This window comes from Peromyscus eremicus, chromosome 23, assembly GCF_949786415.1.
Source record: "Peromyscus eremicus chromosome 23, PerEre_H2_v1, whole genome shotgun sequence".
NCBI classification, from domain to species: Eukaryota; Metazoa; Chordata; class Mammalia; order Rodentia; family Cricetidae; genus Peromyscus; species Peromyscus eremicus.
The window spans coordinates 2,631,662-2,656,379 of record NC_081438.1 but is presented as its reverse complement, the minus strand read 5'-3'; the positions used below and the strand labels follow the sequence as shown (position 1 = coordinate 2,656,379).

General features: G+C 49.8%; 1 protein-coding gene across 1 annotated transcript in view; it reads left to right on the top strand.

Annotated features, from left to right (window-relative positions):
- Window positions 1–24,718, top strand: part of LOC131898538 (unconventional myosin-XVIIIb-like) — a 175,846-nt gene that overhangs the window by 63,786 nt on the left and 87,342 nt on the right. The window contains exons 19-26 of the mRNA XM_059249728.1: window positions 1,558–1,677; window positions 2,436–2,544; window positions 5,496–5,620; window positions 8,739–8,893; window positions 12,279–12,402; window positions 13,322–13,522; window positions 15,845–15,955; window positions 17,261–17,365. Of these exons, the coding sequence (XP_059105711.1) occupies window positions 1,558–1,677; window positions 2,436–2,544; window positions 5,496–5,620; window positions 8,739–8,893; window positions 12,279–12,402; window positions 13,322–13,522; window positions 15,845–15,955; window positions 17,261–17,365 (1,050 nt within the window). The remainder of the gene's footprint in view (window positions 1–1,557; window positions 1,678–2,435; window positions 2,545–5,495; window positions 5,621–8,738; window positions 8,894–12,278; window positions 12,403–13,321; window positions 13,523–15,844; window positions 15,956–17,260; window positions 17,366–24,718) is intronic.

Below are 24,718 nucleotides of genomic sequence, written 5' to 3'. Positions count from 1 at the left end.
CTTTCATTCATGATAATGTTTTGTTTTCTGATTCCAAAAGCATTAAAAATAAATCCACAATACAGGTGTGCATCTCAGGGCAACTGGGGCCCCTGTGGAAAAAAATGAGAGAAAGGGAGAGTCACCCTTTATGGACATCTCTGGGGCTCCCATTGATGGCCCACACCCGCGCATGTATGGGCAGCACTAACCGGGCTTAGTGGGTTAGAAAAAACAAAGTTGGGAGGGGGATGTACTGAGAGATATGAGGCACATTGAAGGGGGAATGAGATGGATGGATGCAACTGTATTTCATTACATATATGAGACAATGTGTCCATTTTACCCAGAGTCCGAGTGCCAAGGGGCAGAAGACCCCACCTCTCTTGGCAGGTGTACCGCTCCCATGATCAAGGCCCTGCTTGGAAGATTGACCAAGGAAGCCAACATGTTCTTAGACTTGAAGGGTCAAGGGTACCTGCTTCCTTTTCACATTCTTTGACTCTCGACTTCATATATACATACATATATTATATATATACATACATATATTATATATATATAATACTTGTAATTAAAAATACACAATAGAGCCCTAGGTTCCATCCTCAGCATGGCATATACCTGGGCCACGCCTATAACCCCAGAAGGATGAGGAGTTCAAAGTCATCCTCAGCTACCCAGAGTTAAAGGATGGCCTGGGCTATGTGAGACCATGTCATGTACATACGTGTGCACACACACAGGATACACTCACAGTACAATCACTGGAACAGTATATCTGTACACACACACACATACACACACACACACACACACACACACACACACACACACACACACACACTTAGTTCACAGTCCCATGCTTTCTGGTGTCTTTCAAACAGCCGAGAAAAAAGCAGCATGGACTGAGAGACCAGATCTCCACTTTATTTCCTCTCCTATGGTGCTGGTGCCTGTGTCTGCCAGCTTAGGAGAAAGCAAGGCACCTTTATCAGCTCCTTCAGAAATACCCAGCTCACATGTCCTGTTAATTCCCTGTCCCCTTCTTAACATGTAATCGCTAAGGACAGATTATGGGTCAGGTGCACCAGGAAGACAGGCCAGGAAGGTGGAGGGCCGGTACACAGCCCACAGAGAGCCATCGAGTGCTCCGCATGGAGCATCCAACTGTGTATGTGTCTTACTCGGGGACAGCGATGCTCAGTCTCACAGGGTGGCTCAGGTTCACTGATGGTTAAGAACCTCTGCTAAGCACCTGACCTTAGTTGAGTACCTTCTATGTGCCAGGCACTGTACTAAACTCTCCAGGGCTTATCTCACTTATTCCCCACAACAGTTCTGTTAGTTCTCTCCCTTCCTTTCAAAGTGGAGAAACCTGAGACTCAGAGAGGCTGGGGCAGAGTGCTCCCACACCATGAACAGTTACAACCTGAAGTACAAGCTCTTAGCCTTTTGCTTATGGAGAAGGATCGCCTCTCCTCTTCCCAGGAGTGGTGTGTCCTGGGATGGTCCTGTGCCATGTGCGGTGTGTAGAGGAAAGGAGAGCCAGCGGCCCTTGTGGTTTCTCTTCCTCAGATCACAGACTTGACCTCAGAGCTTGCTGATGAACGCTTCAAAGGTGACGTGGCCTGCCAGGCACTGGAGAGTGAGCGGGCAGAGCGGCTTCAGGCGCTCCGAGAGGTTCAGGAGCTCAAGGTGAGAGCTCATGGGGATCTAGTGGGGTGCCTAGAAGTAGGACATCCTGGTTACTAGTACTTCTTCAGGACCAGTTAGCCTGAGATGCACAGGCTAACTGACTTCTGTGTCCTGGCTCCTAGGGACAGTTGGGTCTTCCTAAGGCAAGGCCTGAGAGGTGCTGTGGGTAGTGACCTTAGCAATGGAGGCATCATACATGTAACAGATCCATGACCTTGGAAGACACTTGGGTGGGAAAAGCGCAGGGGACACCATTCTCGTCTCAGGAGTGAATGTGTAATAGGTGACCAAACCCTGGCTTTGGATAGTCACACGTGAAATGATCAGTCTTGGCCAGTTTAGTCCATTTTCATTACCACAACAAAAATATCTCTAAGTGGGTTTCTTTATAAAGCAAACCAGCTCATGGTTCTGGAGGCTGAAGGTCTTGGGCTAGCCCCATTAGCTCAGTCTTTGGTAAAAGCCGAAGGCAGCTGGCGTCATGGCAGGAGGGGAAAGATCACTGAACCAAACAGAAAGCTTGAGGCAGGGAGGCTCTGGGCTCCCTCCTTTCATAATAGCCCTCTGTAAGAACTAATGTGAGGGTCTCACAAGAACCACTGTAATTCCTTCAGGGCCCCAGTGATGTGAGGACCTCCATTAGGTCTGACCTTTCACAGTGCCATGCGGAGGACTAGTTTCCCAATGCATGAACATAGGGTCGGGAGTATAGACTTTATCATTTCCAAACTTCAGCCGTCACCAAGCCTTTTTTCCAGGCTAAGTACCAGCAAGTGCAGGAAGCATTGGGGGAAGTACAGAAGCAGCTGGAGGAAGCACAGCAGAAGAGTCAACTGGTCAACCTTGAAGAGAAGCACGCAGGAGGTGGTGAGCAGCCGGGGACCCTCGGGGTTGGATGCTGGCTGGTGAAACACCTTTTCACTCAGTTTGTGCACTGAATATGCACTGAGCACTTATGTCCCACGGATACCACATCTGCCGAGGTCAATGGGCACAGCTTTACCCTTGGGCAGCTTACAGTCTGATGTAACAGCTGTCTTGTCATCTGACCAAATTCACAGTGGAGACTGATCACTGAGAGAGGCGTTATGTGGGTGAAGGTCCATGTTCAAAGGCAGAGAGGAGCTGGAAAGGCAGCTCATATGGTAAAGTGCTTCCATGCCAGCTTCAGGAATGACCCCTAATACCCAAAAAAGAGCCAGGTGCAATGGTACAGGCTTGTAATCCTAACTTTGGGGAGGCAGAGCCAAGAGACTCTCTAGGGCTGGCTGGCCACCAACCTTGCCTGGTTTATGAATCACAAGGATATTGAGAGACCTCTGTTTCATCAAAACAAGGTGGATGGTATCTGAGCTGAGATTTAAGATTGACCTCTGGCTTCCATGCTCACATATACACACATGCACACACCCCCACAGGCGCACACACATACACTCAAGAAGAGTTGGTGTCTATGTGTTAGACAGTCTTCTATATCTTAAGTAAACATTTCTGTGAAGATGACCCTGGGTGGGGCCCAAGAAGCTGCACCACGTCATTTAAAGCCTTCACTGAGCCTCAGATGCCCTATCTTCAAGTGCAGGTGGTCCCAGATGATAACTGAGGAGCGCTGGACCATATAGAGTAGAGTGCTGCATAGGCATCAGCTACCTTATCATCATGCGGGACAGCATCCCTACATGTTCTCACATCAACACAGTTTACACACGAGGAAGTTGACTGACTCTCAGAGTCACTACACAGTGAGAGGCGGGTGGCACCAGGCCTTCCTGGTGTGCCCCGATTGTGCCACTGCCCAGGGACTCTACTTTCACGGGAGTGAGGGATCTGTTGGTAGAGAGCCAACTGTGTGGGGTAGCACAGCCTCCCCAGAGGCATCCCAGAACAGGCTCCATCCATCCAAGACACGTCTGGATGAGATTTCTCAGGTGTGTGTTTCTTCTGCAGTGATCAGGGGGCTGATGATGTGGAAGACACACTTAGCTCACAGGCACATCAGTCACTACGTGAAGCAGGTGCTCAGCCCGGGATGTGCAGTCTGGGAAGCCAGGCCACAGATAATCTGTTTTTCCTTATGAAAGTCACACACACTCTTTACATGAAACCTCTAAAATATAGGAAGGCTGAAATAGGCGATAAAACACTTTCACCCACCACTGAGGTGCTTTCTCGCCTGCCTCTGTGCATCATAAAAAAAAAAAGCATGGCTTTCTTTATGCCTGCCTAAATACTTAGAGTGAGTCTTTTATAATACACATCCAGCACTAGGCTGGACACTGGGGGCTACAGAAGAATTTCAGTTGTTTTTTTTTCCCCCTCAGAAAACTAGCCATAAATGTGGATACAGATGACAGAAAGCCAGGAAATAGGTGAATGGATAATTCAGAGCATTGTTGTACAAACTGATTAAATTATTCACTCATTCATCAACTTGCTCACTGATTTATCCATCTACCCACCTACCCATCAATCCATTGTCTATGTATCCACTTATCCATCTACTCTATCATCCACCATTACACCTGCTCATCAACCATACATCCATTACTCTACCATCTTACCATCTACCCAGCCATCTATCTCTTCATCTACCATCTATGTCTGTTGTCTGTCTGTCTGTCTATCTATCTATCTATCTATCTATCTATCTATCTATCTATCTCTATCTATCAACACTCTTTTGCACTTACCATGTGCTCAACATCATAGTATGTCCTAGGATAGTCCTTATGGATATGATTATGGATTCTCATAAGTTTTCCCAGGAGAAAACTAGTTTGTAGCTCTCTCCGAACATGTTTCTCACTCCGCATTGAATTATACTAGAAGCCAAGTAGATATGACTTGTTATTAATGCAATTATCTCCTGTACTGGTGAAAAGCAGTGCATGGAATGACAGTCCCATTGATGGATAGATGGATGAATAGATGGATGGATAGATGGATGAATAGATGGATGTGTGGATTGATAGATGGATGGGTAGGTAAATGGATGAGCCAGTGGATGGATGTGTGATGGATGGATGGATGGATGGATGAGCTAATGGATAAATGAATGGTGGATGGATGGACAGGTCAATGGGTAATGGGTGGATGTAGATGGATGGAAAGGTACATAGACAATAAAGAAGTGGACTGACTACTTCTTAAGGATGTTTCCCCAGCTCCATTAACTGAAAGGCCATTATTCTCTTGTTTGATTATCAGAAGATATGACATTGTAACCCCTAATTCAGCCAAACAGTTTCAATTCAACCAATGCATGATTTTTTTAAAACCAAATCAAGGGATTTAGTATACATAACATCTCTCAGGGCACCTTGTATCTAAGTTTATTGAATGATTACCCATTCATCTATCTAGTAATTCAACCCGAGATCAATGCTAACAGTCTGCCACCCAGCCTGTGGCCAGGAGCATGGCTCTCGTTGCCCATGATTCTGCTGGGTCCATTGGTAGCTGGAAAATGTCCCTTCCCTCTGTCTGAAAAACTTCTAGATGATGTTGGGGAAAACACTAATGACTAGAGAGCTCCCTGCCTTACAGATTATGGGAGAAACATCTGGGCACCTTGCGGAGTGCAAGGGACCTGAACTTACAGCTGTGAAGTCAACACTCTAGACAGCTGGATGTGGCCAGGGCGGGCTGCCTGGAGGGAGCTTCGGCCTTTTCTTTGACTTGGACTTCAGTCCTTACCCTGAAGCCAAGGCTGAGGCTCAGGGGCCGGGAGTATTGTGAAGTGGCAAGCACAGGGCTAAGGAGTGAGGGGAAGCCCACATCTGCCGCCTCACTCACCAGCCTTCGACCCTGTGACACAGCGGATGAGTGGCAGATGCGCCTGGACTGTGCTCAGATGGAGAATGACTTCCTGCGCAAGCGCCTTCAGCAGTGTGAGGAGAGACTGGACTCAGAGATGAAGGCCCGGACGGAGCTGGAGCAGAAGGTGAGAGAAGATGGAGGGTCAGGACCCCTGAGGCCCTGCGATCTGGTGCCTTCTCCCCTCCGTGGTGAGAGGCCACTGTGTTGTCCGGTCCTGAGCTCTACTACTGGAATAAATGCTGTCCCTGTGGGACACAGGGCATGCGTTCTGAGGGAAGGGTGCCTACCAGCCTTGAATCTAGATCCATGTCAGAGGTCTGGCTCTAGCGGAAATCACTGGCATCTGGGCCTTAAGTTCTGTTCTGTAAACTCAACTACAGCACGTTCTTGGAACTGGTCCACTGTCTTAGTCACAGTTCGATGGCTGTGAAGAGACACCATGACCAAGGCAGCTCCTATAATAGAAAGCATTTAACCGAGGGCTTGTTTACAGTTTCAGAGGCTTCGTCCATTATTATCATGGCAGGGAGCATGGTGCTGGAGAGGTAGCTGAGAGCCACATCATGATCCGCAGGAAGAGGGAGACTGGGCCTGGCCTGGGCTTTTGAACCCTCCCTGTCCACCCCAGTGACACACTTCCTTCAACAAGGCCACACGTCCTAATAGTGCCACTCCCTCTGAGCCGTTTTCATCTAAACCCCCACAGAGGGATCCCTGTCAGAAATACACTTGGAAAAGGCCTGGGTTAGATTTCTTGGACAATTGTTTTCTCCCTCATTCATGGCTTCAGACTTCCCTACCACAGGCTGGGGGTCCCACACCTCTTCTCCTTCTCTCTGGGTACCTCTCTTTGAGGATCTGAGCCCAAGGTCCATCACCTGGGTTGGTCTGTCTAGTCACACATCACTCCTTGCAGAGAGGTTGGGATCTGGTGACTGCACTCACTTTTGGCAAGGCCACTATGATGCCGGTGTCTACCTTTACCACTCTGTCTTTGTATCAACTGTATATCTAACCTCTTGGAATCCCACACCCCACCCCCTTTATTTCTTTTTCTTTTCTTTTCTTTTCTTTTCTTTTCTTTTCTTTTCTTTTCTTTTCTTTTCTTTCTTTCTTTCTTTCTTTCTTTCTTTCTTTCTTTCTTTCTTTCTTTCTTTTTTTTTGTGACAGGGTTTCTCTGTGTAGCTTTATGCCTTTCCTGGAACTCACCAGGCTGGCCTCGAACTCACAGAGATCCACTTGCCTCTGCCTCCCTAGTGCTGGGATTAAAGGCGTGCACCACCACCACCTGGCCCCCTTTATTTCTTAGCTCTGGAAATTGAATACCACCTTGCCCTTTGTGCCAGGCAAGCACTCGGCCACGAAGTTGTGTATCACTGGCTTCCTTTTCACTGTTTTTGAGACAGCCTCTTGCTGTGTTATCCAGGGTGGCCTTGAACTTGCGGTCTTCCTTCCTCAGCCAGCTGGGATGACTGGCCTGAACCACCAGGCCGAACTTCCATTTCTTTCCTAATGGCATAGCTCATTGCTAGCAATGCCATAGCATCTTCTCTCCTCCTGTCTGGATGTTCACTGCGACTGCCCCGCCTCTGGACTTTCTACTTGCTCTCTGGCTAGCACTCTGCCCTTGGGGTGAAGGCAAATGGCACAGACTCCCCCAGTGCACCTCACTGGCTAATTTCCATGGCATAAACACTCCCACCGTCGGTTTCAAATTACCACCCTGAGCCAGGTGTAGTAGCTCATACCGGTTACCCTCACACCCGAGGTAGAAACAGGAGGATTGGGCATTTGAGGCCAGCTTTGGCTTCTCAGCAAGTTCAAGACAAGCCTGAGCCACACGAAGCTCTGTCTGAAAGGGTAAGATAATCCCTTCCAAATTGTTAGGAGGATGAATTTGGAAGATCTGAGCCTCAGAGCCCATCCCAGAGCCATACCGATTTCCTCCTCCTCCCCAAACGCCCAATTCTCCCTCAGCCCAGGGCCTTTGCATGTGATGCAGCTTCAGCGGCTCAGAGGATGGAGCTTTTCTTCTGTCTACATATTCTCATCCTACCTAAGACCTAACACACCACTCCCTCCAAAGCCTCGGCTAACACAGCCTAAGGTGGGAATCCCTTGGCCATGCTCCCTGAGTCTGAGCTACACCCTTGCCATGTAGAGGAATCTATTTCCTGGTCCCTCCCATTCGCTGTAAGAGCCACAGGGTGGAGGCTTCTATTGGCTGGTCCTGCCACTATATTTTTAAAGTGAGAGAAAAAGAAACTGTGATATCCTATGGAGGGGCTAAGGAACGATCACTGTGGAAGAGAGGTAGGGTGAGCCCCCTCCCCGCCCCGCCAGGGTGTTGCTGGTGGAGGTTTTAACCGTCACTTCCAAGATGGACACAGCAGTGTGACACTTAAGTGACACACCCTGGGTGTCCACACACAGAGCGACAAAGAAAGGTTCAGTCTGGGTCTGTAACAACAAATTTCAAAGCCGGGTCGCCTTCCCCAAGGAAGGGGGGATATTCACAAGACATTAAAAAGTCATAAACCTGCGACCTTCTCCGAGCAGCGGAACGTAAGAAAACATCCCGTTTGCCTTCAAATACGAAATTTAGAATTACAGGCCTCATTAACTCGGAGTTTTGCTTATTTAAAGCAAGCCTTTTAATGAGGCCACTTCTTCAAAGCGTGTGTGCCGAGTCCCACTCCTCCCCAGATCTAAACTAGGACACCGTGTGTGTGGGGGGGGGGGAGCCGCGTTCTCAGAAGATGCAGGCGGCTCCACTGCTCCTGTTTGTTCAAGGCCCCAAGTAAGCTGTGGGCTTCAGCCCGCACCAGGGACCCTGCGGTGCCCGGTGCCCGCTCCCGTGGGGGCCGCCTGGAGGGTGCCTGCTCTGCTCGGATTGGCTGGGAGTGCCCTCTTGGTGACTCCGTAGCTAATCCTCAGACGTCTCTCAGGATGACAGATCCATCAGTCACCCACTGGTCCAAGTGTCCAGTCCGGGCAGGGCAGGGCAAAATGAATTCCAGGTGAGGGCAGGAGGTTGGCTGAGGCAAAGCAAGAGAGATCACCAAGGGTCTGAAGGACTCACCCCATGTGTCCTCCCAGCAAAGTGGAGTTCCGGGAAGCAGCTTCCTGGAGCTGGCAGGAACTCCTCCGAGGTTCTCGCTCTCCCAGCATCCATTTCCTTACATGACACTGACCTTGGAAACGGAGGTGCCCGTGAGCCTCTGACTCCCTTCTTTCCACAGCTCGGGGAGCTGCAGAGCGCTTACGAAGAGGCCAAGAAGACGGCCCACCAACTGAAGAGGAAGTGCCACCACCTCACCTGGGACCTGGAGGACACGCGGGTGCTGCTGGAGAACCAGCAGAGCAGGAACCATGAGCTGGAGAAGAGGCAGAAGAAGTGAGTCATGTCCCACCAGGGAGGGCTGCACGGTGAGGGGGTACACTGAGGTCTCTGAGTGTTCTTCCAAAGCCACCCCACTTCTGTCCAGCATCCCTGAGCACAGAGTGCAGACCCTCATTCCCATCCCCACGTGGAATTCCTGTCAGGTTCTCAAGACTCCAGCCTGGAACTGTTACCCCACCTGCCTTGTTGCCGATGGCTCTGTGACCTTGGGGAAATTACTTACCCTCTCTGGGCTCCAGCATCTCCTTTCATGTTTGTTGTGGAGAGTGAGTGTGAGCTATCATGATGGGCGAGAGTCCGTGCCTCTCAGGAGACCCTACCAATTCATGTCTGTTTCTCTTTCTAGCTGTGGGTGTTTGAGCTGGGCATTCAATGCCTCTGGGCCCCAGATGCCCACCTGTAGATTGGTGTGAGGTCTCTTGCTTATGCAGAGAACTCTACGGCATGCTCTTTCCTGTGCAAATGCTGGCGTAGTTAGGCAATAGAGGAGCCAGGGCTGGTACCAAGACCCACACCCTCCAGCAGCTGTGGCTCTCCATCCTTGAGCTTGGCCATGTCTGGTCTGGGACTCTCTCCTGGTGAGGGTAAAGGGGTTCAGGAGGGCCTGCTCACCACAGTAGTGAGACCCTAGGCTGAGAGTGGATGGAATGCTGCCTCTGTGAGGACAGGCATGATGAAATGTTGACATGTGTCCCAGATGGGCCGGCCTTGGCTTTGCTGAGCAGCGTGGTTTCCACTAGGCTGCAGGCAGGGTCACATACCGTGGTACTGTGGATTCTGAATTCTCTGCTTGCTCTCCCTCTCCTCCTCCTCATATTCCCCCTCCCCTCCCCCACCCTCCCCTTGGAAATTGCTCAGTAGACCAGGCTGGCCTCGAACTCAGAGACCCACCTCTGGAGACTAAAGTGTGAGCCACCATACCCAGCTCCATGCTTGCCTCCTGCTTGCATTTATCTGGAGCTCCCTGGGGTGGCATCTTCATCCCAAAATGACCTTCTGCACATCATCGACACACTCCCCAAAGGAAGGCTGGCCTCTCCTCACTGATCCTTTGTTCTCTTCTCTTTTCCACGCCCACCTGGGCACACGGGCGAGTCCACACCCACCTGGGCACGTGAGCATGCCCTCACTCTAGTCAGGGAAAACGGCCCCACTTCCTATCAACCACTTGCTACCTGACCTTGTCCAACGACAAGCACCTCTCTGAGCCATGGAATTACTGGTTCTTCGAGGCCTCCAAGACAGCCACAGGCCACTGGAGAACGGCCCTGACAGGCTGCAGCTATAAGCTGAGCGCCAAACACACCGGCACCTCCCGGGTTTCTCCTAGTTGCCAGCTTCTTGGTCCTCTTCCGGGATTTCTGCTCCTCCCGAGGATGTCGTCTCTCTGACAGAGAGGCACTGGCTTGGGGCACTTGGCTTATGGATTCCCTCACCTCAGGGACTTGCATGATGTGCCCTGGAAAGGGCCTCATCCCTCATCTTGGCCTTTCTGTTTCTCTCTGAACTAGCCTGCCTGTGGGGTCCACTATCAGCTTTGTCTTAGAAGTGGGTTTTGATGCTTAAGTGCTGTGAACACAGATGGGGCATGCAGGTAGATGAGCAGTTTATAGGGAGCCCATAGGGTGGCTGAAGTCTCAGTTCAGTGAACATTTTGACTGAACACCTCTAGTGATAGAATGTTCCAGAAGCCAGAGGCATTCCGGTGTGTCTCTCCAGGGTTGTCTCAGCCTCAGGCCCAGCTGCCTCCATCATTCACAGCTCCATCCCCATCTTGGCTCCTGCATTCAAGTGGTCCAGAATGGTTCCATCTGGTGCTGGAGCCTGTTGCCATGGATACCCCATGCACGGGTCATAAAGCTTCATTCCAGGAGCTGATGGAGCTCTGGGAGTGAGCCATGTGTCAGGCTACTGACCCTGCAACTGCTAGAGATAGGGGTCTGAGCAGGCCCGTGCTGTGTGGAGTGAAGTGTGTGTGTGTGTGTGTGTGTGTGTGTGTGTGTGTGTGTGTGTGTGTGTTCTAGAAGTTGGGGGTCTATCAGAGCCTTTCTTTGGCATCAGGTGTCTGGTTAAGACAAGACCTCCTCCGGAACACGGGTCACTCTCTGCCCTCTGCTGTCTTGCCTCACCTGCCCCAGGGCATGGACAGGTAGATTGGCTATGAGGCTGGGGAAGCTGGGCTCAAGCTCACTTCTGCCACTGTGGGATTTGGGGCGCAACCACCACACCTCTTCAAACTTCTGTCCCTTCTTCACTTGGCTGCTCCGCATCCTTCCGTAGCCCCCCATGACCCACATGCCATGTTGTCTTAAAGACAGCAGAGAGCCCAGCCCAAGGCCCAGGACATTGGAACCACCTGATCACCACCATTCCCTAGATTCAGGGGCAGCAGACAGAGCCTCCGAAATGATGTCACCGGCAGCCAATCAGAAAGCTGCTGGGCTGTTCCAGCAGGAGGGCTTTCTAAAGAGAACTCTGATTGGCTTTCTTGGGAGCCTGGGGCTATGAATGACATCTGGTGTGAGGATCTTATACCTGGAGTCCTTCTTGTCACTAAACGGCCACAGTCCAGGATTGTTGGAGCAGCGGGGGTTTCCTGTGTGTGGTTCAGTCACCCCTCACTGTGGCCTGGCAAAGCTCTCTGGAGGGGTGCTCACCGCTGCTGATGAGGTGGAAAGCCGGGACCAATGAGCCAGTGTGAAGGGCCAGGAAGGCAGCCCTATGGTGGTCACCTTTGCAGAGGGGCAGGAGGCCCTTCCTTCCTCTGGTGACCTGCAGACCACCTCCTGTTTGCTGCTGCTAGGGCACACCTAAGGGACAGGTGCTTGTGAGGGCCTGGCATACCATCTGCAGCCGGTGCTGGCCCCTGCGTCATGGAACAGAAAATAGAGTCATGGGCGTCAACACGCTGGTCAGGGACATTTACATGCAAACCTGACCTGGAGAGGAAGGGGGTGTCCAACAGGGTGGGTTAGCTTCTCTCTCTCTCTCTCTCTCTCTCTCTCTCTCTCTCTCTCTCTCTCTCTCTCTCCTATCTCTCTCTCCCTACCTCTCCGCTCTGTTTCTCCTCCTTTAATATCCATCTTCTTTATTATAAACATGTATTATTTAATTTATTCTATATTTAAATATACTTTAAATTTTTTTGTCTCTATGTTTTTATCAGTATTTGGATAGAAATCCTCTAGAAACCTGAAACTCCCTCCATGATGTTCCAGGTCCCCAAACCCCCAAACAACAACCTCACACAAGAAAACCCCATTCATTCCCCCTCTTCTCATCTCATGCTTCTCAGCACACTCATAACTCTGTTCACACCTGACCCTGCCTCAGTTTCCCCTACCACAGTTCCCTGATGTATCCATTCTGCCTTGAGCAGGTTTGACTTGCAGTTGGCCCAGGCACTGGGGGAGTTGATGTTCGAGAAGACCCTCAGGGAGAAAGTGAACCAGGAGAACAGCGGAGTGCGCTGGGAGCTGGGCCAGCTACAGCAGCAGCTGGAGGTAAACACGGGGACCCACGGCTGTCCGGACTCTCTAGAATCCCCAGCATGCACCTGCTGCAGCAGACAGTGGAAGAAAGCCCTGAGTGGGTGCCATGGTCCACCAGACAGCTGGCACCACTATTCCCAGCATGTCCTCATGATGCCCACAAAGGTTGTCAGACAGATAATCCTCCACAGCACTGTGCTCCAGCCATAGGCACAGGGTCCCAGTGCTACCTGGGAGGTCCCAGGGACTCAGCAGAAAATAAAACAGAGTCAGTCACGACCTGGTCCAAGAGCCATGGCCGGCCCCAAGCAGTCTCTGATACAGAGGGAGTTTGTGATATCAGCTGCTCCTTATCCTTCAGCTGCTCCTTATCCTTCAGCTGCTCCTTATCCTTCAGTGGCTCCTTTTGACCCCTCAGATGACCCGTGCACTCTCTAGCCAGCCATGCATCCTCTTCATGAGAGACCTTGCAGACTTTGCCCTGGGACCCAGCTTCCTTATTGGATGAGTCATTTCTGGGCTGCCTCCTTGAGGGTTAACACGGTGCCTGGCTTCCTTTTTCAGCAAGATAAACACTTTCCTTACATGCAGTGAAATCCAACCGCAGGAAAGCTCTCCTCCCTTCATCCATCAGTGTCCCTCGGAACCTTCTCAAAGCACAGCCATGCTGGTGTCCCCAGGGACACTGTGAGGGACCAAGAGTGGAGGAGGGCAAAGTGGGGACCCAAGTGATAGTACAAGCTTGTCATCTCAGCAGTGGGGAAACTGAGGCAGGAGGATCCTGAGGTTGAGATCAGCCTGTGCTGCATGGGGAGACCCTGTCTAATGGTGCTGAGCCTGGGATACAGCTAGGCTTGTATGCAGAGGGTGGAGTCCTCGCGAGAGAGGACTGTGGCCATGTGACTCCACCCCTCGGCCCCTTTCCTTGTAGCAAAAGGAGCAGGAAGCCTCGAAGCTGAAGCAGGAGGTGGAAAAGTTACAGGGCCAGAAGCAGGAGCTGCTGGGCTGCGCCTCTGTCGGGGAACAAGGTGTGGCCAGCCTGAAAGAGAGGGTCTGGGAGCTGGAGTCCAATGCCCTTGAGCAAGAGAAGGTTCACAGCCAGCAAAAAAACACCATTAAGCATCTGGAGCAGGTAAAGAGACCCTCCCTGTCTGGGGGGATGCTCTGCCCTGGGCTGGGTCCTCCCACAGAATGTCCTCAGGGAAACATCTGGTTTCTAGGTACATGCCCAGCCATGGTGCTTGAGGCAGTTAGGAGACACATGCATAGCAACAGAAAAAAAATCTAAATACAGTGATGTGAGCCAGAAAAGCACACATTAAAGTAGATGCTAAGGGCTGGTGTGGTAGATAACACTTGTCCCTACACTCTTGGAGACTGAGACAGAAGGACCACTGTGAATAATTCCAAGCCAGCCTGGGCTACATAGAGAGTTTGAAGTCACTGTGGGATATAATACTAGACCCTGTTCCCACCCCACCCCCCAAATGATCCACCATCCAAAAATGGACACCGAGGAGAGATGGGGACAGTGATACGAAAAACCCACGTCCTTATACAATAGTGTCAGCACTAGAATTCCTGGTTTTCAGAGAGATCCCGGGCGTGCGGGAACATGTGTTGTTCTGTCCCTGGGGTAAAAGCCACCCAATTTTTCAAGGGGAGGGCAGTTCCAGTGCTTAGCTCTAAATTTCCTTTGGAAGGATGTTGTAATGGACAATTCTGTTTAAACCCTGCCCACTGTGGGAACACGTGCCGGGCGACATGAGTGGCTAGTGCGGATAGACTCTATGCATTCCCACTGAAGCCAGGGTGCCGTCCCTTGTGTCTTGCTCAGCCTCATGGGTGGGAGACACAGGTGTGAGAAGTGAGGGGTCAGGGTCTGGAGGGTCTCGGAGGCTCATGAGTGACCAGCGAGCTTTCCTTAGCTGGTCATGTTATTAAATACCTCCTTTGCATCGGATAGCTCACAGGTGGAGGAGCCAATCTGGAATCTGGTGCTCTCTGCCTTCCCAAAGCTCAGAGTCCTGCTGGGATCAAATGCACCTTGAGCATGTTGATCCAGTCTTGGGAAGAGCGGAGGGAGACAGTCTCACTGGAGGAAGTGAAAGCTGAAAGCTGAGTCAGGATCGGCTGAACAAGGGTTCCAGGCAAGGTAGACTGCTCCTGCAAAAGCCCAGAGGCCGCAGAGTCATGTGACACCCAAAGACTAGCAACTGAGATGAACTCCTGAGTCATCTCATTGTCCACAGAATCTCAGGCAAGCCCTGGGGTTTCTAGATGGTTCCCTTCTTTGACGGGAACCTTGCTGATCCTCAAGCCCCAGGTCTAATTGATGATGATCGCAGCATCCACACAGGTGGGACTGCCGAGGCTGGGGGAGCACTGTGTGACAGCCCCAGGGGGAGTCTGTGAGCACGAACAAGCCAGCAGGCATTTGTGAAAATCCCGTTATCATTTCTTGAAGATTCTTCCCAGCACCACTGAGGGTTACAAGTAGAAACAGGAACTGTGACCTTAAGGGTGGAGACGGCACACCTTTCCGGCTCCCCAACCTTAAATGGGAGGGGAAGAGAGGCTGGATGGGATGCTACAGTAGCCCTGGACCCTTGCACAGCACACATCCCCACAGAGGCCAGGCAGATATTTATTGATCTCAATAAGGCACTTTTCCCTGGGAGTTTTATGTTAACTCATATAAGCTTGACATAAATGGTATTGCAGATGTCAGGAGTGCCCAAGAGGCTGGAACAAATGAAAAAGAAATATTATATTTCCTCACACCGCACCCTCGGCTGGGATCATCCTCCCGTAACCCCCGTCAATGTGTGAGGTTGGGGGAAGGAGCTGCGATCTTGGCTAATTTAATCAGGCTGTGCCAGGGGCTCTGGCCACGTTGTCCGTTAGCGTCTTCATGTCCCCAACAGTTTAGGAGTCCAGATTCGCTCTTCTGTTTCCTGCCTGTGTCTCCACATAAGAGACAACAGTTGCAAACCTGTAAAACAGAAGAACTTTAGGTCCCTCGGAGGACATCACAAAGGATTCCGAGGCTGCACCTAAACCCAGTGGGAGAAGGTGATGGATGAGTGTCACCACGGGAAGGGGCAGAGGCAGTGCTGGGTGTTCGGCTGCTTCTTTTGACATTTCAGGGTGGGAGGGAGGTGACTTTACTCTGAGGCACATATTAGAGAGGAAGGCCAAGGGTGGTGTGGAGGGCTGGGATCAGGGGTGTTGAGGGAGGAGTAGAAGGCTGGGGATATGGGTGTGAACCTTCATACTCCATCCTTGCTCGTGTGGAGGGCTGAGGATGGAGGTGCCATGGGGGGTGTGGAGGGCTGAGGATGGAGGTGCCATGGGGGGTGTGGAGGGCTGAGGATGGAGGTGCCATGGGGGGTGTGGAGAGCTGGGGACGCACATGTGGACCTTCCTGCTCTATCCTGTCTTGCGGCCCCAGCTTCGCCAGCGGTTTGAGTTGGAGATTGAAAGGATGAAGCAGATGCATCAGAAGGACCGAGAGGACCAGGAGGAAGAGATGGAGGACGTGCGTCAGTCCTGCCAGAAGCGGGTGTGTGAGTTAGTGACCCCAGGGGATGCTGTGGGTGTTCGGTGGCAGAAGGGACACCAGCTCCTCTCAGGAGTGCCTGGTTGCTGGTCTGTGACAAGGACCACAGACGGCTCCCGGCACAAGTGGAGGGTGAAGGGGTTTGGGGTCTCACCTGTGAGCAAGACTCGTGGAGAGCCAGCCCACTTCCGCTGGGGTGTCCAAGTAAGGGATGCCCTGTGTGTGGGGTCATAACTGAGAAATCTGAGTGAGTTGCAAATTGAATGAAGTGCTATCAGTCAGATTTCTTAGTTGGAGCTGTTGGAGGAAAACAGTGTAGCCTGGGGCTCCCATGAGGGTATTCACTAAGCACTGATCTGGGACCCGGGGGTCGTCTAAGGTCAAAGTGCTGGTGTGAGAGGTTCTGGTGAAGGTCATCTTCTAGATGGCCACCTCTCGTTGTTTCCTTATTTGGGAGTCAAGGGGAGAGAAGGAGAAAGGGGAAGAGAGGTTGATTTGGATTTTCTGATCCTTCTGGGGGTGCCACCCTCATAGCCTCCTCTGACCCCAACCCTACCAAACGGCCCCTTCTAAACCCCATCCCACTAGAGATTGAAGGGAACTCACATAGTCCATAACACCAGATACCCTTGTATGTACCTGGGCTGCTGTACTTTTCAGCCTTGTCATAATAGAAAGCCAGGGAGACAGATGTGTATCTTAGCAGGCTGGCTGCCATGTGCTACACAGCCTGAAGCGTTCAGAGTGATGGGGGAGAGGAGATGGCTTGGTGGGTAAAGTGTATGCTGCACCTGCGTGAGGACCTGAGTTTAGATCTCCCCCACCCACTGGACAAAGCTGGGTGTGAGTGGAGCCTCCTTGACTCCAGCTCTGGGGGACAGACACAAGCCCAGTCAGTCTAGTCAATGGGCAGGCCCAAGATTCAGTGAGAGACCATGTCTCAAAAGTATAATGTAGAGAACGGAATGATAAAAGAAAATACCAAACGTCAAATTCTGACCTTCACAAGTGCACACACAGGTCAACGTGTACCTGCACGCACACATGTAAACACACACACACACACACACACAGCATGCTAAGACTAGAAAATATTCAAGCAGTGTCCATGACGACACACTTCACAGTGTAGGGTATGAGGTCCCCCAATCTGGCCAGCTCTCCCTTTTCTTGCCCAGGTCCCAAGCTTTTAGTTCCTATGCTTTCTTGCAGACTTACCCCTCTCTAGGCAGTGAGTATGGCCACAGGTTCCATGTGACTGCCCAGGGCTTATTCAAGGGTGCTCACCTCTGTTCCATATGCCCGCAGCTCCATCAGCTGGAGATGCAGTTGGAGCAGGAATATGAGGAAAAGCAGGTGGCTCTCCATGAGAAGCGTGATTTGGAAGGCTTGATTGGAACCCTGTGTGACCAGGTAAGGCGCACAGAATGGGGACGTTCGAGGGAATTCAAAACCCACCTCTTGGTTTTATGAGATGGCCAGGTGCATGAGAAAGCCAGCTGGAGGGCGAGCTTCCTTGTTCATCCTTGTGTCCCCAAAGCACATTCTTCTCTACCCATCCTTCCTGCCCACACTCACTGGCTCATCAAAAATCTCTGGAGCTGGTGACCAGCCGAGTTCTTAGAACACACAAAGGAATAAACAGAGTGTCCTCAGTTGGGATGGGCAGATGAAACCGTGTGACCTTCAGTGGGTGCTGGGAGTGAGCTGTGGACAGTGCTTGCACTAACAGGGTGGCTATGAATGGCCACCATGCCTACAGCTGATCTTGTAGGGACACAATTTTTCCAGGAAAGTAGCCAGACCGGGAGCCAGGCAGATGCCTCTTCCACCTCTGCTGTCTGTCTGTCTGCATTTAGGTGAGCTTGTTAAATGATCTAAGCATGGGGAACAGCAGAGCTCCTTAGACCTGACCCTGACACTGTCCTGGGGTCCTCGGCATATCTCCGTGGCATTCTGAAAATGATGCTTCTTGTGGTGAGGACAGTCTTATATTGTGGGATGCTGAGCATGCCAGCCACCAGGAGCTGCCTTCAGCACCGGCCCCAGTGTGCCAATCAGAAAAGTCGACAGACCTTTCCGAGTGTCCCTGGACACATCACTCCCCGCCACCTCCCTCCGGAGAGCCAGAGCTGTCCACAGCAGCCAGAAGAGCTCAGAGCCACTCTGATTTCAGAGCTGGGAGCCCCTCCAGCTACTGTGACAAACTGTGCTGAGCAGCAGGAGAAAGGCTATGTTCCAGCACCAAGCTGCGGCCCACGACCGCTCATCAGGTCCCTTGCCACTGTGTTTTGGGCCCACGTGTGCTGAGGAAGAATATTTTGGAGGGAACATGGGGTGTAGCAACAGAGCTGCAAACAGGGTAGCCAGGACCGTGAGAGGAAAAAAGGGGTGCAGACAAGACCTCCAGGACACCCCTCTCCCCAGTATACCACTCCCTCAACCAGACCCTGCCTCCTAGGTGCCCATTCAGGAAGGGTCCAGTGATGGAGGCTAGCATCCCCAGGATCAGACCACATCTGAATTGTACCAGCAGCAGCAAGGCATGAGTCTTCTGCACCTGAGCCTGGAGAAGCGCTTTGCATCCTAACTATGATGCCAGCATTGTGTTAATGCTTTCGTTGTGGTCTTTGCCAAACCTACAGAGAAGCAGGCAAACGCCACGGGTGGTGTGTGTTCAGTCACGGGATCGCATAGACAAGCACACCGCCATGTTGGATGACCGCCTGATTAGGGACGAAATGGTTCCCAACCATCTGGAGGCCTCTTGGTGGCCTCTTCCTTAACCTCCCCACCGAAAAAAGCCTGACACTGGTCCCACGTAGGTACGTGAGGTCTTTAATATGCTGTCCCTTGTCCCTCCCATGCTGGTTTTGAGTTCAGTCTACCAGGCCTCCTACAACCGGAATCCAGCTGCCTCGCTGCTGTTCTGACCTCAGTAAACCTTATTTTCTGTCCCTGTGTGCCCTGTGGTCCGCCCCTTCAGAAACAAAAACCACAGCTTGATCCTCACTCATGTCTTAGCACACGTGGAGAGTTGCGTCGTCTCCAGGGTGTGTGGCTGAGGGAAAATGGCTCCTGGAGAGGTACACATGTAGAATTACTATCCCCCAAACTGTCCCCTCTCCCAAGCCATCCCAGCAGCTTTTGCTGTCCCCTTTGCTGTCTGAGGACCGGCCTTTCCAGACCCCACAGCCGTGGCACAGCCAGAGTGTGTACCGTAATTTCCCAGAGCTGACACTTTGGGTCCCTCGTCCCTGGGGAAGCTGTGCGGTTTCCTCTCCATGACTCATCCGATCATGACAATTGGCTTCTGTATTTTCTGGGAATCGTTTCATGATCTGCATATAAATGCTAATCAGTTTCTGATAATACACGTTTCAATAGCTCTGCCCTGTGGCTAATCCCCACCTTGTTTATAACGTCCCTCAGTTAATAAAGTCTTTAATACAGCCACATTAACCACATTTATGGCTCAGGCTTTTCTACTTCAAAGCTGCTTTCCTTAACTTCAGCTCGTATGTCGCCATATGTCTTAAAGCTCTAAGCTTCTTTTTATGTATATGATTAGGTTCTAATCCACCTTACGTGGGTGTGTGGTATGAAGTCGATACCTATGTTTTTCTGCTGTGGCTAATCTTCGTTTCCACCATCCCTTGTGCCGTGGGTGTGTACAGGTCCCCATTCTCCTCTCTGTCCCTGCACAATCTGGTCCTACTGACTAGCTTTTGATCAATTACAGTGTCCTAGAGAGCTTTAACCGTCAATTCCACATAGCCTCAAATCCCTTTAGGAAAGAGTCACACTTGAGGGATGACCCAGATCAGGTTGGCCTGTGGGCATGCGTGTGGGGAATTGTCTCCACAGTCAATTGATGTAGGGGGGGCTCAGCCCCCTGTGGGTGGCACCATTCCCTAGGCAGGTGGTCTTGGGCCATATGAAAGAAGCTAGCAAAACATGGGCCTGAGTGAGTGAGCAAGCAGCATTTCTCCATGGTTTTGCTCCAAATTCTTAAGTTTCTTACTTCCCTTAATGGTGAACTGTAACCTGGAAGCATAAGCCATATATATATGCTTCCTCCACCAAGTTGTTCGTGGTCATGGTTTTTATCACTTGTAGCAGGAAAGAAACTGGAACATGGGGCATCTTGTTTGTCTTTGAAAATAATCTAGTCTTCTTGAGTCTTCAGGAACCATAAGACGCAGGTTGGGGTGTAGATGAGTGAAAGTGGGCTAACCTGGCCTGCATGGGACTCCACATACCGTACACAGAAAACCCAACAGGAAAAGATTTCAAGGGCTGGAGAACACTTGCCGCTTTTGCAGAGGACCAAAGTTCTAGTCCCATAACCTACACGGTGATTCATAGCTGTCTACCATTCTACTTCCAGGGTATTCAAAGGCCCCTTCTGGCCTCTGTGGGCACCAGGCATACACACGATATACCGACATACATGTGGGCAAAACACCTACACACATAAAATAACAATAAATAAATAAAATAAAATAAGGAGGTGGCTTACAACCATCTGTAATGGGATCTGGCAACCTCTTCTGTGTACATAATAAATAAATAAATCTTTTAAAAAAATAAGGAAAAGGACTCCACGAGGAAACTTGATTCAGTGGAATGGCTGATTTGCGAGTTAGACTGAAGACAGCTGACAGTCTCATATTGAAACATTGTAACACTGTGTCCTGGTCCTCAGCCCCCATCCCGTCTATTTGTTACAGTGTTTCTCTCTTAACCACACAGGTCACACACCTTTGAATTAGATTCATTTCTAGGAAACTCTGGGTTTCCACGGCTTTATGACCAGTGCTTGTTTCTGTGTTCTGATTTTTATTAACTCGTCCTCTGTGGCCTGTGAGACATTAGCCTCGCGCGACATTAGCCTGGTATCTGGCACACTTGCTGAACCCGGGGCTTTTGTAATATTTCTCCTGTCCATTGTTTTAGATCTTACCATTTGAGAATGAGAACACTTTTGCTCTTGGTTCCCCTCCAACTTACTCACTGGCCCTCTGGTCTCAGCTGCATAAGGACATATTAGGAAATGTGCTTTTCTGATCCACCTGTCTTAACAGGAATGCAGCTAAGGTTTAGTCATGTGACTATTTCCAGTGTGTATGTTATCAGTATTTCTTGTCTGGTTAAATGCATCTTCACCCACTGGGAGTTTTCTAGAACTGAAAAAAAAAAAAAACCTGCTGACTCTCACCACATGCTGCTGTTCCGGGGAGAGCTCCCTCATACTGGCTTCACCCATGAAGGAATGCAGTGTCTTCTGATCCATCTCCCACATCCATTTACTTAGCCATCTGATTTTTATTTATGGTGTATTTATTTATTTATTTTATTTTATTTTATTTTTATTTATCATTTATTTTTATGATGATGATGATGATGATGATGTGTGTGTGTGTGTGTGTGTGTGTGTGTGTCTGTCTGTCTGTCTGTCTGTGGTCAGAATGTGCATACAAGTGCAATACCTGAGAAAGCCAGAAGAGGGCACCAGATACCCCAGAGCTGAATTACAAGTGGTTGTGAGCCACCATGTGGGTGCTGAGAACCGAAGCTGGGTCACCTGGAAGAGCAGTGCACACTCTTAACTGATGCCTCATCTCTCTCCCCCAGTCACCAGATTGTTAGCAGTTGCCCTTTTGGATAGTGACACTTAAGGGATTTTTAAAAACTGAAATTGTGATACTGATTTATAATTTTCTTTCTATGTAGGGTTTATTCAAGATCGAACTAACCTTGTAAAATCAGTGTGCATCTGTTTTCAGGACAGTGATTTTTTAAAGTTTGGATATATAATTCTTGAAATTTTGAAATAGTTTGCTTTTTAACCCTTTGGAGTGCAGGATAAATGCTTGACGTGGCCTAGGTTCTGTTATTACCATCAAGCATGAAGTCTGACCTCTTCTCACCTTATTGAGTAATTTTCGCCTTATTTTGTTGTACTTGATTCTTCCAGTCAGTCTGTCTTCAGGGTCCCCTTCCTCCCTTTATTTTCAACCTCTACAATTGTGCATAAGTGTGTGTGTGACTAGCTCATGTTACCATTAAACAGATGGCTTGTTTTAATCGGATATTTCAGTCTCAAACTTCTCATAGGAGAATTTAGCTCGCTTACATTTACTGGAATGGCTAGTCTATTTGAACTTATTTGTGTTATCTCATTTTATGTTTATTGTTGTTAATTTTGGGTCCCTGTCTTTATTTCATACCATTTCTATTTTTTTGATAAACTGATGTTTTTATGTTGCCTTTGGTTCTACTGCTAGGTCAGAAACTCCCAATTGTATTTCTATTCTTTTAGTGGCTAGTTATGAGGACTCAGTTATAATTTTTCTAATATACTTTAGTTTTTTTTTTATATCAATGGTGTGTGCTTCATATAACTGAAAGATGTAAGACTCTGAGAAAAGTGAAGTGACTTGTCCAGGGTCAAGTAGTTGGCCAATGGTGTGAGTGGATTTGAAATGAGCTCAGCCTGTGCTATTTGGAAGTCTGCCATTTTTGTATCTAGTAACAGGCTGTTGCCTAAAATTTCTAGTACCAGAGTTTGGTGTGATGGCAAACATCTGTTATTCCAGCACTTGGATAGTGGAAGGAGGAGGATCAAGAGTTCAAGGTCAGCCTTGGCTACTTGAGACCGTTTTTTCAAAAAGTGAAAAGTTCTAGGTCCTGTTAATTAGAGACCCATGCTTGTGGACCATCTTTTTAGACTGTACTTTCTAAATTGGTACTTAATTATAGTGGGCAGGCTCTCTCTATAAATTCTTTTGCTCTGTAACCTTACCCAACACATTTTTCTCTAAGCCTCAGTTTCTCTACCCATAAAGTGGCCATATTATCTATCCCTAACTGTATTTCTCTCTATAATTCTTTTGCTCTGTAACCTTACCCAACGCATTTTTCTCTAAGCCTCAGTTTCTCTACCCATAAAGTGGCCATATTATTTATCCCTAACTGTATTTCGGGATCCTATTTAATAGTGCTCATGAGTTTGTTTCCACAACTGTCCCCAACAACTTGCCTTTATGATAAAGGGGAAACACACAGGGTTGAGTGCAGCTTCCACAACAGCCTGAGTCACGTCGACTCCTTGGTCAATCATTCACCTCATTTATCCAAATTTGAATCACTGAGCTCCCAGGATGACACGTAGTTCCCGCTAACCCAAGGAGGCTCTCTCTTCTCCCTCCTCCGTGTCTTCCTTAAGATGGAAAGGACAGCCTGAACTGAGGTTTTGTCGTGGATTCCATTTGCATAGCTCCCTGGAAAAGGCCGGCAATGCCAACGTTTCAAGGGGCTGCAGTGGCCGACCATGCTTATAGCCGTTCCAGCCACGTGGCCGGTGCCATCACCAGAGGAGGCACCGATGCCGACTTGTTTCTTAGGAAAGCTACGTGCCGTAGCCAGAGGGAGAGCAGACAGAAGAACAAATACAGGACTGTAGCATGAATCCTAATTGGTCTTAATAATAAAAACCCAGCGCCAGACATTTATTTGTTAGATCACAAACAAAATCTCACCACACAGGACCCATGCACATCAGGGTAAAAATCTGATTGTGGAGTAGGAGACTCTGGGCTTCAGGAAACAGTCTCATTAGACACAGTGGAACAGTAGTTAGAGACACCCATGCTAAGCTGAGGTCCTTGGGCTCTGCGTTTTCCACTTGGTAGCACTGTGGTCCAGGCAGATCACTTGCCTGCTGTATGCCTCCATGTCCCTGTGTTCTGAGAGCCCCCGGCCATCTCTTACTATGTGACCTGCCCACACCTCCTGAGGTTTTTATGCCACCTTGTCAATCATACAGCAGTCCACATGCCAGACCAACTATCCTCTCTTGGCTCCTGAAGTGCCTTCTATCTGGGGCACTTTCCCTGTACCACTAGCTAGGAGCAGCTGGTTCCAACTTCCAGTGCCTGGTTCCTCCATATCTCAGTGCAACTTCTTGTAAGAATTAAAGTGCGGAGCTGGAGAGATGGCTCCATGGTTGAGAGCAATGGCTGCCCTTGCAGAGGACCTCGGCTCAATTCCTAGCACAAACATTTTAATCCACAACGGTCTGTAACTCCAGTTCCAGAGGATTTGAAGCCCTCTTCTGGCCCCACAGGCACCAGGCATGTACACTGTATACAGACATAGGTGCAAGCAAAATATCCATACATGAAATATGATGATGGCGGTGGTGGTGGTGATGAAGATGATGTAGGTGATGATGATGATGATGATGGTGATAGGTGTCAGCAACAAACACACCTCCCTGGTGATAGAACTTGCTAAAATTGCCTCTTTCTTGCCCCAGCAGCTGGGTTCACACCCCAACTCTTTGTCTTCCCTGGGAAATCGCCCTTATCCACCTCAGACTCCTCCCTGTACAATGAAGACCATGTGCTCATCACAGGGGTTAATGTAGTCCACCCCAAAAAGCATTTAGAATCCTTCCTGCTACTTAGAATACTTCCCATACGTGTGAGCTGGCATTACATTCATAAAGGCAATAATGATAACAATGTGTATTTTAAGGGATTGTCACGGGGGTTAAGTATGACCACACATGACTGAGTGCAGCAGGGTACCCAGCCCATAGCACAGCTCAGCTGAGCTCCTGAGCTCCACCCCTCTGGCTGGGTATTTATACCACAGAACAGCATTTTAAATTTACCACAGTCATCTGAGGGAGGAGGGTGTATTCTAAGAATTTCAAGCTGGCCATGGAGAAATCGTGACACGGATCTGTGAGTGCAC